Source organism: Pempheris klunzingeri, chromosome 11, assembly GCF_042242105.1.
Source record: "Pempheris klunzingeri isolate RE-2024b chromosome 11, fPemKlu1.hap1, whole genome shotgun sequence".
NCBI lineage: Eukaryota > Metazoa > Chordata > Actinopteri > Acropomatiformes > Pempheridae > Pempheris > Pempheris klunzingeri.
Window position 1 is genome coordinate 25,480,552 of NC_092022.1, and position 13,137 is coordinate 25,493,688.

At 42.8% G+C, this 13,137-nt stretch overlaps 1 protein-coding gene across 2 annotated transcripts in view; it reads right to left on the reverse strand.

Moving 5' to 3' along the window:
- Positions 1-13,137, reverse strand: part of prkcz (protein kinase C, zeta) — a 93,773-nt gene that overhangs the window by 31,769 nt on the left and 48,867 nt on the right. The window contains exons 5-8 of one of the 2 annotated variants that reach the window (XM_070839538.1): positions 6,921-7,052; positions 4,813-4,903; positions 2,768-2,820; positions 2,314-2,508 (exon numbers count right to left, since the gene is read on the reverse strand). In XM_070839538.1, coding sequence (XP_070695639.1) covers positions 2,314-2,508; positions 2,768-2,820; positions 4,813-4,903; positions 6,921-7,052 — 471 coding nt within the window. Of the gene's footprint in view, positions 1-2,313; positions 2,509-2,767; positions 2,824-4,812; positions 4,904-6,920; positions 7,053-13,137 lie in introns of both variants that reach the window. The other variant, XM_070839537.1, reaches the window with a different exon arrangement.

Below are 13,137 nucleotides of genomic sequence, written 5' to 3' on the forward strand. Positions count from 1 at the left end.
GACTTTACCTTTTTGAAATGAATTTCACGTCATGCTCATCTAGAAAAAAAAAGAAGATGCAATACCCGGATTTCATCTTCTGCTGTGAGTCACCCACTCACTCCCCCCCTAAGCCCTTTTTCCATTTCATAAGCTCGCTGCCACTTTTGTGTCATCTCCACCCCCACTTCGTCTCCCTCCCCTTTGTCCATTTCCCTTTTTCCCTCATTCCTTTCAGGAGCCCTGACTCAGTCCTCTTCATTCCCTTTTACTCACTCCTGCTTTCCATTTCTCCACACATATTTCACTCCACCCTCCCTGACCAACTTTTATACTCCTCATCCTCCTTCTGTCCCTCCTTTGCTCACTGACTTCTGCTCTTAGACCTGTTACACACTCCTGTGGTTCTCACTCGGCCCCAGAGCCCTGCTGCTTTTCACACTGATCATCTAACCAGGGAAAGATTCACACTCGGCCTGTGAGGTCAAAACAATTATGGAATCCTGGAATCCAAAACCAGCAGTCCTCTGAGTTCAACATCATGTACTTAAAATTGCTCTCCTCATCCATGAAACACATTCCCTTTCATGTATCCTGGGCCAGAACATCCACCCTTCAGGAGAACACACTTTGGCTGGTCTCACAGCATTGTGTCATCTAATGTCTGCAGCTCCAACTGGAGGCGGTAAAGAGTAGTCGAGCCACTCCAGGAAGAGGATGTGACTCAACTGCTGGTTTTCTGGAGCAGTGACGCATGTTGAAGCTGGGACACAGGCTGACTTCACCTACATGTGGGTTTTCATGGAAATCAATAGGTGATATCACCATTTATCTACAACAATCCAGTAATATCAGTCTCCAGTAACACCGCCTTGTCCCACAATCTATTTCATGACACAGGGTGTACACAAACCCACAGCAGCTTAGTGAGACTTGTTTGGGAAAATGACCAACATCACCTCCATGTGAAGGCGTTAAGATCACCTGGAGACAAACTGTCGGTCTGTTTACAGCCTGTCTGACTGCTCTTTGTTGTGCTGATGTCGCTGAATTTCCAGATCTGAGCAATTACTTTGGTGAGTACAACGTTATCACAACTGAGAGAAATGATGGCAAAACAGAATTTACTAAAATAAAACTTCAGTGTTGATAAACTACAATGATCTTCAAACATTACATGTCAGTATGTTGCCAGATTTCACCATCATCAACACTCAGATTCCTACACTTCAGACTACATTTTGATTCCATGTGTACCTAAAAACTGGTGAAAGCAGAGAACCTAGGAGGTAAATCAGTCCAGAGCAGCACCAACACCCCAAACAAGTCTCCATCATCTTTCAAATACTAGGCTAAATGTGAACTCTGTTCTTTGAGCTGATCAGCCGTCAACAGCGTACGCATGCATATGAAAAGCCTTCATACAGTACAAAGCTGCTTTACCTGTTGTACGACATTAGTGTTGTTAATCAGATGTCAAAGATTATGTCATGAGCCTCAAGCTGTTGGGTGCCGACAGCAGCATTAAGTTGTTGATGGTATAGACAACTTCATGGACAACTCTGTCAACGTCTCACACAGAGCCCCTGCAGCAAGTGTCTCTGTAGTCCACATCAAATGAAGGATAGTGGTCCACACACATTAACCCTTCAGAGTCTGGGGTAAAACTACTTTTCATTTTACCTTTGTGTTTCCCATTCAAACTGCTTAGCTTGTCTTTCTTTGTGTCTTTCTTTTCAGCACAACCTCACCTATGTGATTCTACAAGTATTTATTTATTTTGACATAATATATGGACACACTGTATGTAAAAGTGCAAAAGAAACACAAAATCTGAGTAGGAACTAGTTGGATCTTTGGAGGAGCGGGGGTCTGCGTGGACACCTCCTCTCGTTCGTCTTCACGTGCAGCATCCTCTTCATCCCCTGAAAGGAGTCTTCCTCAGAATCAGAACGTTCTTCCCCAGATTCAGCTTCTTCTAACTCGTAGAAGAGCTGTAGTGCGCCACTTCGGCTCTTCATAACTTTAGTCTTAATAGGCCGATCGACAAAATTCAAACACTTGTAAAAAGTTTGAAGTGTCCGCTTTCCAACAGTCTTTGAATTGAGCACCTGCGTGCTTGTGTCACAGCTTTACGTTTTCAAACGTGCGACATGTGACTTTGACGCCGTGTGGCGGTCCTAGACTCCGAAGGGTTAACAGAGAGTGACCAGTGTGTCCATCAGCACGCTGTCGGGTCTCACCAGTCTGTCTTGTACAGCATCAGCACAGCTATGCACCTGCCCTTCCTGCAACTGTCTCATACTTGACATCCCGGTGTAGTTAGTGTCTCACCTCGTCATCGTGGACCAGCTCCTTCTTCACCACCTTCATGGCGTACGCCTGCTCGTTCTTCTTTAGCCGCACCAGCAGCACCTTGGCGTAGCTGCCGCGCCCAATCACTCGGATCAGGTCAAAGTCACCAAGCCCGAGAGCCAGGCCCGGGGACAGCTTGATGCCATCGATGCCGTCCACTACTGCTTTGATGCCCTACAGGGGTAAAGGCAGGAACGGCACAGGTGTATTGATCAATTCTAAATAAATGTGTACGGTTTACAGTGGAGGATTAATGCTTACCGAATTATTTTTAACAAAACATGATGAATACGTAACAGGAAGTCAAAAGAAAGGACGACTATTTTACACAGAAGTCTAACCCTCTAAGACCAACAAATATGGAACTGCTAACTCAGTATGACACTCTTATCTATGAAATGAATGACAGAGCCAGTTCTGCAGTGGTTCTCACCTCTGTATCTGCATCTTCTGTTTTGTCCACTGTACAGTTGTGTGGTAAAAAAGCTACTGAAAAAACACAGACACAGACAGTTATAATGTGACAGGAGGGACTCTGCTACTTCAGATTGAACGTGTTGTTCCTTTCTGGCCAGTAGGGGGAGGCAGAGGACACACAATCACGTCCAGATGGCCACAGGAAAACTAGGTCAACCCAGAATGGGTCCCAGAGCATCTCATCCATCCCAGGACCCCCAAACAGACCCCTAACTCCCTTCACAGTCTCATTTTAATAGGATGTAAGACTGTTCTAAGGGATGAGCAGTGAAGCGGTTAGGTAACACTTGACTTAGTTACGTAATCGATGATACTGAATGGGAGGTGAAGCCACAAGGGTCTGAAGTGAATCCTTTGAACAAATTCATTCATCTGTCTGATGAGACCTGCAGTGACACCAGCAGCCCCTGAGGGCTCCCGGTGCGGTGGCCATGCACCCATGTACACACTGTACTGTACATATATCGTACAGTACAGAGTAAGGGAGCCTTAGTATTAGGTCAGTCTTCATTCTGTCCACTTTGGCAGTTTCACTAAAGAATAACTACTCTTATTTTACGCCTTTTAAGCTCATTTTAAGCCTAAATTAGCCGACCCTCACAGCAAAATGACCTGAAACTGTTCATTTTCTGGAGTGAAAGAGCTGAGATACGTATGATGCTCTTCATAAGCTTTACATTACATAGTTCTTGCAGTTGGTACACAAGAAATCAATTGAACTGTGTCATGCTAACAGGTAATACAAGACACTATTCATTCAGTCAAACTACGGCTTCAGAATGCCACTGATTGTTAAACTTGACGGCAAAATGTTTTTCCAAAAATGTCATGTTTTACTGAGGTTTTCCTAAAGCTGTTAAATCCCTTTTGTGAATTCTCTCCCTGACTCTTGCCTCCTTTTTTTTTTTTATTATTATTTATCTGGACTTCTATACACCTCTTTTTATATATATATATATATATTTATTATTTTATTCTTATTTTTTTTCTTCACTATGATAGAGTTAAGTTATATCTGTCTTGTTGGGTTAATTTATTTTATTACTGTGCCTATCCTTGTACACGTATAGATACAGCTGTAAACAAAAAAAAAAAAAGGAAAATTGAAGAATTGTGAATATTGATGTATAAATTGTTGAATTTGAGTTAAAAAAATAAAAAATCCCTTTTGTGGCTCGTGGTTAAGCATCTCCAGCATCTTCATTTGCATTGTATTGTGGGAGAAAAGTGTTAATCAACAGCACTCACTTGGTTTGGAGTATTTTTCCAGGGTGAGCACACTGCATACTCAAACCCTGCTTAGGATCAGTAGGGAGTGTGGATGTGGGACACAGCCATAGTCACCCGCCTCCAGACGTCTACTTATGTTTATGCAATCTAAAGTCCGACATTCTCAATAAACATATTCTGATGTTGGCAGCTCAGATCTGCCCCTAGTGGATTTATTTGTTAGTGCAAAGCCCTTCAGATGAGCCGTGTCGATGGGAGGGGGGGTCCTCTTTTTAATCCTACAGGTACACAGAAAGTATGCAGGCAAGTGTGTGAACAACACAAGTGTCACTTGTGTTGCAGGTGCTTGTCTACATACAAATTGTCTGAATCACATGTTTAAGTGCTATAAATGGATGTTACACACCAAAGCAAAGCTCAAACCCACTAATGGGGACAGTATAAAGCAGAACATCCTTTCATGTTCTGGTTCATGTCCCCTTACAATAACATTTACAGTTAGTATGCATACAGTTCTGGATCCAGAGCTGCCCTTTAACTAACACAGACATGGCACTTACACACTGTGACCCTGCACTTACAGCTGCCTTAGCTTATTATCAGCTCTCCTCAGAATTCAGTCATCATCACCTCACTCACTGTCCACTGAGCTGAGTGATGTTCCAATCTGACGATGTGAAGCAAGTATTGAGCTGGGAAATGATACATCTTGGACATTACAAAAAGCTGGGCCCAATAAGAGAAGAGAAGAAAAAGGATTCAGTGACCTACTTCCATCGGTGTCCTCTGTGTCATCTGGCGGAAGGTCAACCTCTTCTCTCTTGGCATCTGAAGGGGGCTCCTGTGATGGCATGGCTGGATCCTGAACAAAGATCACCGATATGTCACCAGACACCAGACCAGAAATATCCACTCATGGTTTTACACACATAAACATGTCTTCAAAGACTAAAGAGAGGTGCTGACATGTGATGCTCCTCTATGACAGTGTGGGGGGGTTTCACCAGAAACTATTTCATCTTATCATGCTTCAAAGTCACTGAGGACATGGGGTTGAAGCTGTTATCAGCAGGAGGGGTTCCCCCTGCTGATGGGACAGTGTTACATTGATTTTCTTGATTTCGGTCATCAGGGGCTGAATTGTGGATCTTTCTGTTTGATTAACTTGGCGGTCAAACGTAGACTAGTGACACAGAGACATAATGACACATACACGGACAGATTAGTATATATTTAATAATATTACAGGTGGTTTCTCCAAATTCAACACAAGGAGGAGGAGGAGGAGGAGGAAGGAGGCAGACCCTGAGAAGAACAGCCTGCCTACAGTGGAGCATGGCGGTGGCTCAGTGAGGCTCTGGAGCTGCTTTGCTTCTTCTGGCTCTGGAAACCTGCAGCGTTTGGAGGTCAACATGGATTCAATCAGTATCAGGAAATCCAAGGAGAGAACGTCATTCCGTCTGTGAGGAAGCTGAAGCTTGGGCGTCATCGGACCTTCCAACAGGACAATGATCCCAAGCGTTCCTCAAAGTCCACCAAGGCTTCAGAAAAAGATACTAGAGTCACTGTCACCTGACTTGAATCCCACAGAAAATCTCTGGTGGGATTTGAAGAAGGAGGTTGCACATTAGAGAGCTGCAGGCTGCTGGCCATGAGGAATGGACTCAGATTCCTCAGGAACACTGTCAGAACCTGGTGTCTGGATATGCATCATGTTTGCAGCAGGTCATGACAAGCTGGTCAAGAAGAGGTTGAATAATTTGGAGACTGCAGTCGTCATTAAAAGTGGCAGATTGTGTTGAACTTGGAGAAACCACCTGTAATATTAGTTGTGTTGAGCTGTATGTGTTATTTTGAAGCACTAACTATTATTCTGTCCAAAAAGAAACGAAAGAAAAGCATTCAGACTCAACCTGAAAGGACAGTGAACGGCACAGAGAACACAAAGTATGGAACAAAGGGTATGGATACTAGATAGGACGCCCAGGTGAGGACACCAGTACCAGCAGCGTTCACCAGCTTGAAAAGCAGGCTGGAGTGTATAATGGTGAATTACACCTCAGAGGAGTGTTTTTCCAGGTGTTGGGGAGGCCTACTGTAGTCAGCGCTGGACGGGGCTGAAGACGACAGGTTTTACAATGACAAAAATTGGGGGGCTGGAGTCCCCCCCAGGCAGGCAAGAGCCACAACTAGCATAACACACCCGAATCACTGTGTCAAGTGTTGGCAGGCAAGTGGCATTGTGGGTAACGTCAGCACTAGGCTTTGACAAGGGAGAAGGATGTGTGCGATAAATAAGACTCTGCTTCTGCTGCATCCATTGTTATACTTAAAGAAAAACGTGTCTGTTGTGACTCTGACGATGTTTTAGGAGTCTAATGCTAAATCGATGGAGATGGGGTAATGTCTCTGCAATCCCAGCATGCAGTCTGCCAAAAGTACTTCGGGCTTATGATAGCTGTTCTCTTACTAACTTACACACAGTGACATTGTGTAAAAGAAAAGAGAAGGGTTAAGAAACATGAGCAGTCATTCAATCAACAGACCCTGAGATCAGTCAAACACACTTGGAAGAGAAAACCAATTATTATTATTAAGTACTTCTGTAGTTTACCAGCATTTTGGATGTTCAGCCTTTGGATTTTACCCTCTACCACTTTAAAGTGATAGCCAGTCTGGCTAAACTTCTTTTCAACTTGTCTGACTGCTCATTTTCTCAGCTTTAAACTTAGAATGAAGAGTTATCTAAAGTTAAGCATAAAGTAACTGCTGCAAATCATGTACTGTTTTAGTTTGTAAGATGTGCGAACGTTTCCTGGTGAGGGAGTGTGATCTTCATACTGCGCTGTTAGCTGCTGGGGACGTGATGAAACACTCACCATAAGCCTTCTGCAGGTCTGAGGGATGAGTCTGTGACAGCGCTTATGGACCAGCAGTTTGCAGTTGATACACTTGTAGCCCTGCCTGCCCAGCCCCCATATCCTTTCGCTACAGTGGCCACAGTAGGCTTTCTGAAACACAGACACAGGACAGGACACACGGACAGGTTAGTCTTTAACTCACACACTGACCAAAACAACCACTACTGATGTTTCATCAAGCGTAAATTAACAGGTTGCATTATACAGTGGCAGAATGTGATGGACGTACAAGGACAAGGGAGCCCTTTCCAGATGGGGTCAAACATCAGATTTATCACATTCGGTTTGACTCTCTTGTCCCCTTCTCTTCATTGTCAGTTACGGCCAGGTATCCAAAGTTAGTACAAATCCTCAGCCCACATCCTATTCAATTCTTGTAGGACGGACAGGACATGGTGATCTCTCTCTCTGGTCTGTTCTGCAGTTTGGTATTATTATCCTGTATGCAGTATATTACTGACTGTACCTTTTGAAAAACGGACTAATACCATCATTGGCTGTACAACAACACAAGCACACAAAGTAAACATGAGTATTAACTTTAGTGTTGACATTTCACTGCTATGTACACATATAAATACAGCGGGGAAAATAAGTATTGAACACCATTTTTCTCCATAAATATGATTCTAAAGGTGCTATTGACATTTTCACCAGATGTTGGTAACAACCCATGCAGTCCACAGTGTTATGTGTAATAATGTGAAGACGTAGGGAAAAAGTATTGAACACATGAAGAAAGGGAGGTGCAAAAAGGCACGGAAAGCCAAGACAGCAGCTGAAGTCCATCAGTAATTAGAAAGCAATCCTGCCCCTTGTCACTGCAAATTAATATCAGCTGGTTCAGTCCCAACTGATGGCCTATAAAAAGGTGTCTCATTACCAAGGTGTCACACAAGACCAAAACTGAACTGTTTGGATGCCATAATACACACCATGTTTGTTTAAATGGCACTGCACAACACCCCAAAAACACCAAACCAACGGTGGAGTTTGGAGGAGGGAACATCATGGTGTGGGCTGTCTTTCAGCATACAGTACTGGCACACTTCATATAACTGAAGGAAGGATGAATGGATCCCAAACACAGCCCAGGAAACTCTCAAATGGTTTCATAGAAAGAAAAGAAAGGTGCTAGAATGGCCCAGCCAATCCAATTGAAAATCTATGGAAGGAACTAAAGTTCATAGAAGAACCTTGAAGATGTGAAGACTGTTGGTGTGGAAGAATGACACACCTGAGCAACAGGAAGCGTCTTGAAGCTGTCATTACCAACAAAGGCTTTTGTACAAAGTATTAAACACATTTCAGTAAGAGTGTTCAATACTTCTTCCCTGTGTCATTTCACATTATTACACATAACTTCATTTATGGACATCTGTGGTTTGATTTCTTTGCATGTGTGGACTGCATGTGTTGTTACCAACATCTGGTTTCATGTCAATAGCACCTTTAGAAAAATATTTACTGAGAAAAATGGTGACGTGTTCAATACTTATTTTACCTGCTGTACATGTATTGAACACAAGAAGACAATAGTGCAAAGATGTAGGAATAAATATGATATGATTATGTACAGGTTACCTCCATGAGGTAGGTGGACATGACTGGACATGAATGTACAGAGTATATGTAGAGTACTACGATTTTGTATTGAACAATGATGAAAAGCTAAAAAAGTGTTTATTATCTATTACTTATTACAAAACATAATTTAGAATAAACAGATGCAGCGGATGCTTGGTGTTACAGGATTACTGAGCAGAGACTGTGTCTGACACTGTATGACAGATCTCAGTGTCTAGAACTTCTTGTGCTGCCATCTCCACAGTGTTGAGCTCGTTCAGCTGCAGGTTGTTCTCACCACACCAGAGGCCTGCTGTTCCGTCTCCCGACGGGGCCGACAAGACAAATCTTTAGGATGGACTTTAGGTCAGTTGCACCAACCAAATTTAAGCTAAGGATACAGTGTCTAGGATACAGTGTTAACTATCCTCTGCTGTCCAGCTAATCATATGACAAACATTAACATGATGCAATTTAAAAGAAGAAAGTGAACTAAGCCACGCACATATCTTGGTCAGCTCTGCTTTGTGCAGTGATCTGTCCTCCCTTCGTTCCTTTGGCCCATGATGCTCTCCGTGGTGCTGATCAGTACAGATCACTGGACTTTAACCCTTTAGCCTTTTTGGTTTTCTGTATTTGTAACCGTCTCTTTCACTTGAGAGAGTGTAACTTTATTTAGCTGTGGAGGAAGCTTCAGCGGAGAGGTGAGCACAACGCACAACTGTGCAGATGGCCTGACAGGCAGGTGACGACACGGTCCGACACAAACTACGAGTCTGGTGACAGCTCAACCTCCCAACCAGCTCCTCATCACTGTACATCTCTAATGAGCTGCTTCTGTCCCCATTCACTCTTTCCTGTCTAAATGCCAGCTCACTGTAAAGTCTATGCATGACACAAGCCATTGTTAAGCTGTGTTGCTACAACAGAAACGGCTTAGATTTTGACTTTACACCTGCTCCCGACTAGGCGTAAGATTTACACTCAGTCTGAGGCTTAAGCATAGATGGAGCAACTGGCATAACTATTGGGTTGGCAAAGTTATGACCAACTTATCTTAAGACCAGGTATTTAACAGACGGGTACAGTCTGCAGTTACACATGTCACAAAGCTTGTAATAAAACAGATTAAAGCAGCAAATTTACTTTAACAGTTATTTTAAATTTACAGTACTTGGGTTATGGTTGGATTATGGTTAGGTTTAGGCTAGGTTATGGTTAGGTTATGGCTAGGTTATGGTTAGGTTATGATTAAGTTTAGGCTAGGTTATGGTTAAGTTTAGGCTAGGTTATGGTTAGGTTATGGTTAGGTTATGATTAAGTTTAGGCTAGGTTATGGTTGGATTATGGTTAGGTTTAGGCTAGGTTATGGTTAAGTTTAGGCTAGGTTATGGTTAGGTTATGGTTAAGTTTAGGCTAGGTTATGGTTAAGTTTAGGCTAGGTTATGGTTAGGTTATGGTTAGGTTATGATTAAGTTTAGGCTAGGTTATGGTTGGATTATGGTTAGGTTTAGGCTAGGTTATGGTTAAGTTTAGGCTAGGTTATGGTTAGGTTATGGTTAAGTTTAGGCTAGGTTATGGTTAAGTTTAGGCTAGGTTATGGTTAGGTTTAGGCTAGGTTATGGTTAAGTTTAGGCTAGGTTATGGTTAGGTTTAGGCTAGGTTATGGTTAAGTTTAGGCTAGGTTATGGTCAGGTGCAGCAGAGATCACCTGGAGGAGATCTGCACTCTACTGAGTGCACTTACTAGTTAAGTCTGGATTAGGGCTCTCCTCCCTCTCCTCCCTCTCCTCCCTCTCTACTGTTCACTCTCTCTTCCATAGCATGGTCTCCAGACTGTTTGTTCTGTGATTGTTTCTTCTGTGTGGTTATTTTTTAGCCTGTCCCTTGCTATATTAGTACCAAACGATGTTAGGTTTGTCGCACAGTGTCCCTGGACATCAGTAAATCTGTCACTAGAATGTCTCACTGGAGACTAAACACTTCTGATGCAGAGTGTGTGCTTCGGTGTATCGACACCATTCATTCACAGGGTAAGTATGCTGACAGTGTAAAGAACAAAGAGTCCCAGTCAGCGCTCTGTTGCCATGGAAATGCTCGCTAGGACTTCAAAGGCTTCTTTCAGTCTGTCCAATCTGACTCCACATAGAGATTAAGGCGTACATTTATGAATTAATCACAAGCTTTTGCTTGGTTTCCTACACAGCACACACAACCTGTGATTGATCAGCAGTGTGAGGAAAAGAGAACTGTTGAGAATGGCTGTCACTGGGCCAGGCTTTGGACAGGCTACAACACACCAGGGACTATTAGAAATGAAGTCTTTTATTCCTTAGAAGACGTCCCTGTCCCAACGCTTTTCCCAGCTTCTTTTTGGGTGTTTTTTTTTTAAATCACAGATCTATAAGAACAGCAGAGGCCTTGTAAAACATCCATGATAACAGCTCTGTTGAACTGTATTGGTTAAAGTAGTGCTTTGCGCTAAATGCTAATGTTGGCATGCTGATGTGAGCACTGTGACAAAGCTCACACTAAACAGTAGAGAAGCAAAGAGACAAACTGTGGTGCTTTTCTAATCACCGGCGCAAGATGGAGCTACTGTAGTGCTGCCCCCACTTGGGGCTGGACACTAACACTTCAAAAGTATTAACAATTGAACAGAAACTTGATGTGTTTCATTATAAAAGCATTTACACAAACACTCACTACTGACTAAAAACGCAGTAATCTAAATGCTAGTATTGCTTTGGTAGCTAAGTACCTGTGATATCTACGTACTGATTCTTGTGACATCCCTAATATTATCCACTTTGTATGTGTTTTTGAGTTGTTTAGGAGAATGGTTCCCAAACTGGGGGTCCAGGGTTCCTCTGGAGAGCTCTTAGAGGACTTATTCTACTCAAACACAGACTAGCTTTCACTTCTCATTAATGTAAATACTTTTAGTTTCTTTTGTTAATTATTCCACTACCCATCATGTTAATGATAACTTGTAAATATTGGACACTAATAATGATATTACAACTACACCTGCGCAGCTTCTGACTGAAAATAATACGTTCAACAAGCTCTTTTAAAAAGCCGTACACTGTTGGGTCACCACTGAAACCTTTTCGCTCAGACGGCTGAATGTGTGATGAACTTACAGCCCTTTGTTCCCACTAGGCATGCTGAGGTTTAAGATCCAGCCGGAGCAGGAGTGACTGCCTGCTGACAGTGGGTGAGAGGTGGAGTACACCCTGCTGGTCACCAGTCAGTCATTTCAAGACGTGTTACAATATAATGGAATGAATATTCAAACTGCACTTTGGTTGAAAGAAATCCAAGTGCCCACAGAAAAGAAATGATATCTAACCACTTCCAGGAACCATTTAAAGCAACAAGAAAACTTTCAGCCCTAAGAGAAACATGAACAGTGGAAGTACAGTCGATTGATGCATAAAGGCAGCAGGGTAGACAGGCTTCACCACTAATGAGAAAACCCATATCACATGACAGGGTGGGCAAAAACAGACTACGCATACCTCAGCCGAGGGTACACAGTGCTCCTAACTTATTATTCTAATGACTCTTTAATCTTTTTCTCTTGTTTATTTTGACTGAGTGTCCACTTCAGTCACTGGACAAATGTATTCCCTCACAGAAGCCTGCTTAAATCAGCTTGGCCTTTGTTTGGATAATCTATCTGTCCATCCGTCCATCCTAATGGAGGACTTGTGGAGGCCAACAGCCACAGGGGACGACTGACTTCTGCTTCATCACGTCACAGGCAGGAACTAAAGAGACCCCATTATGTCTACTGGGAGGGATCCACAGCGCAGCTCCCTCCACAGCGTCATCAGGGAGATGGAGCGGGATGGAGAGGAGGGAGGAGAGAGATGGAGGGAGGGAGGAGAAATGTGACCTACTTCTCCTTGGCTTATTTATATGCTGAGGACAACGTAGAGAACCAACCAGAAGCCTGGAGGCTGACATAGCAACAACAGTCAGAGAAACCCCAGTGTGAAACCCACTGGTTAACAACACAAACACTGCTAAGCTGTGAGTTTGTTCCTACTGAACAAATCTGCTAAACGTTCACTGTCAACACAGTTCTTTTCATTTCCTGTGATTTGAGACCCGTCAGCTCGGTTCAGGTTAGCAAAAGATGGTGGCACAGGACACAATGTCTTGATCTGTACTTTTTGTTTTAAAAAGGGACAGACTATTTAATTTAATTGTATTTTATTGTGTCTAAGTTTCTGTTCAATTTTATATTTTAATATTTTGTATTGTTGTGACGACCTCTGTACTGCACTCTGGCACTTATTTATCCTCCGGGATAAATAAAGTCGGTCTTATTCTTATTCTTGTCAATATTTAAATAAAACCACCATCATTCCTTTAAAGAAATAATTGGACATTTTGGGGGAAAAATGCTCATTATCTTTGTTTCCAAGAGTGAGATGAGAAGAGGACAGAGGACAAAGCTGGAGTCTGTTCATGGTTACCTTAGCTTAGCATTAAAACTGAAGGTGTACTGAAGAGTACATGTATCAACACCTCTGAAGCTCAATAACCACCACAGTGGAACTTGGATGTTTAGTCCGATATCAACTGTAAAATGTAAA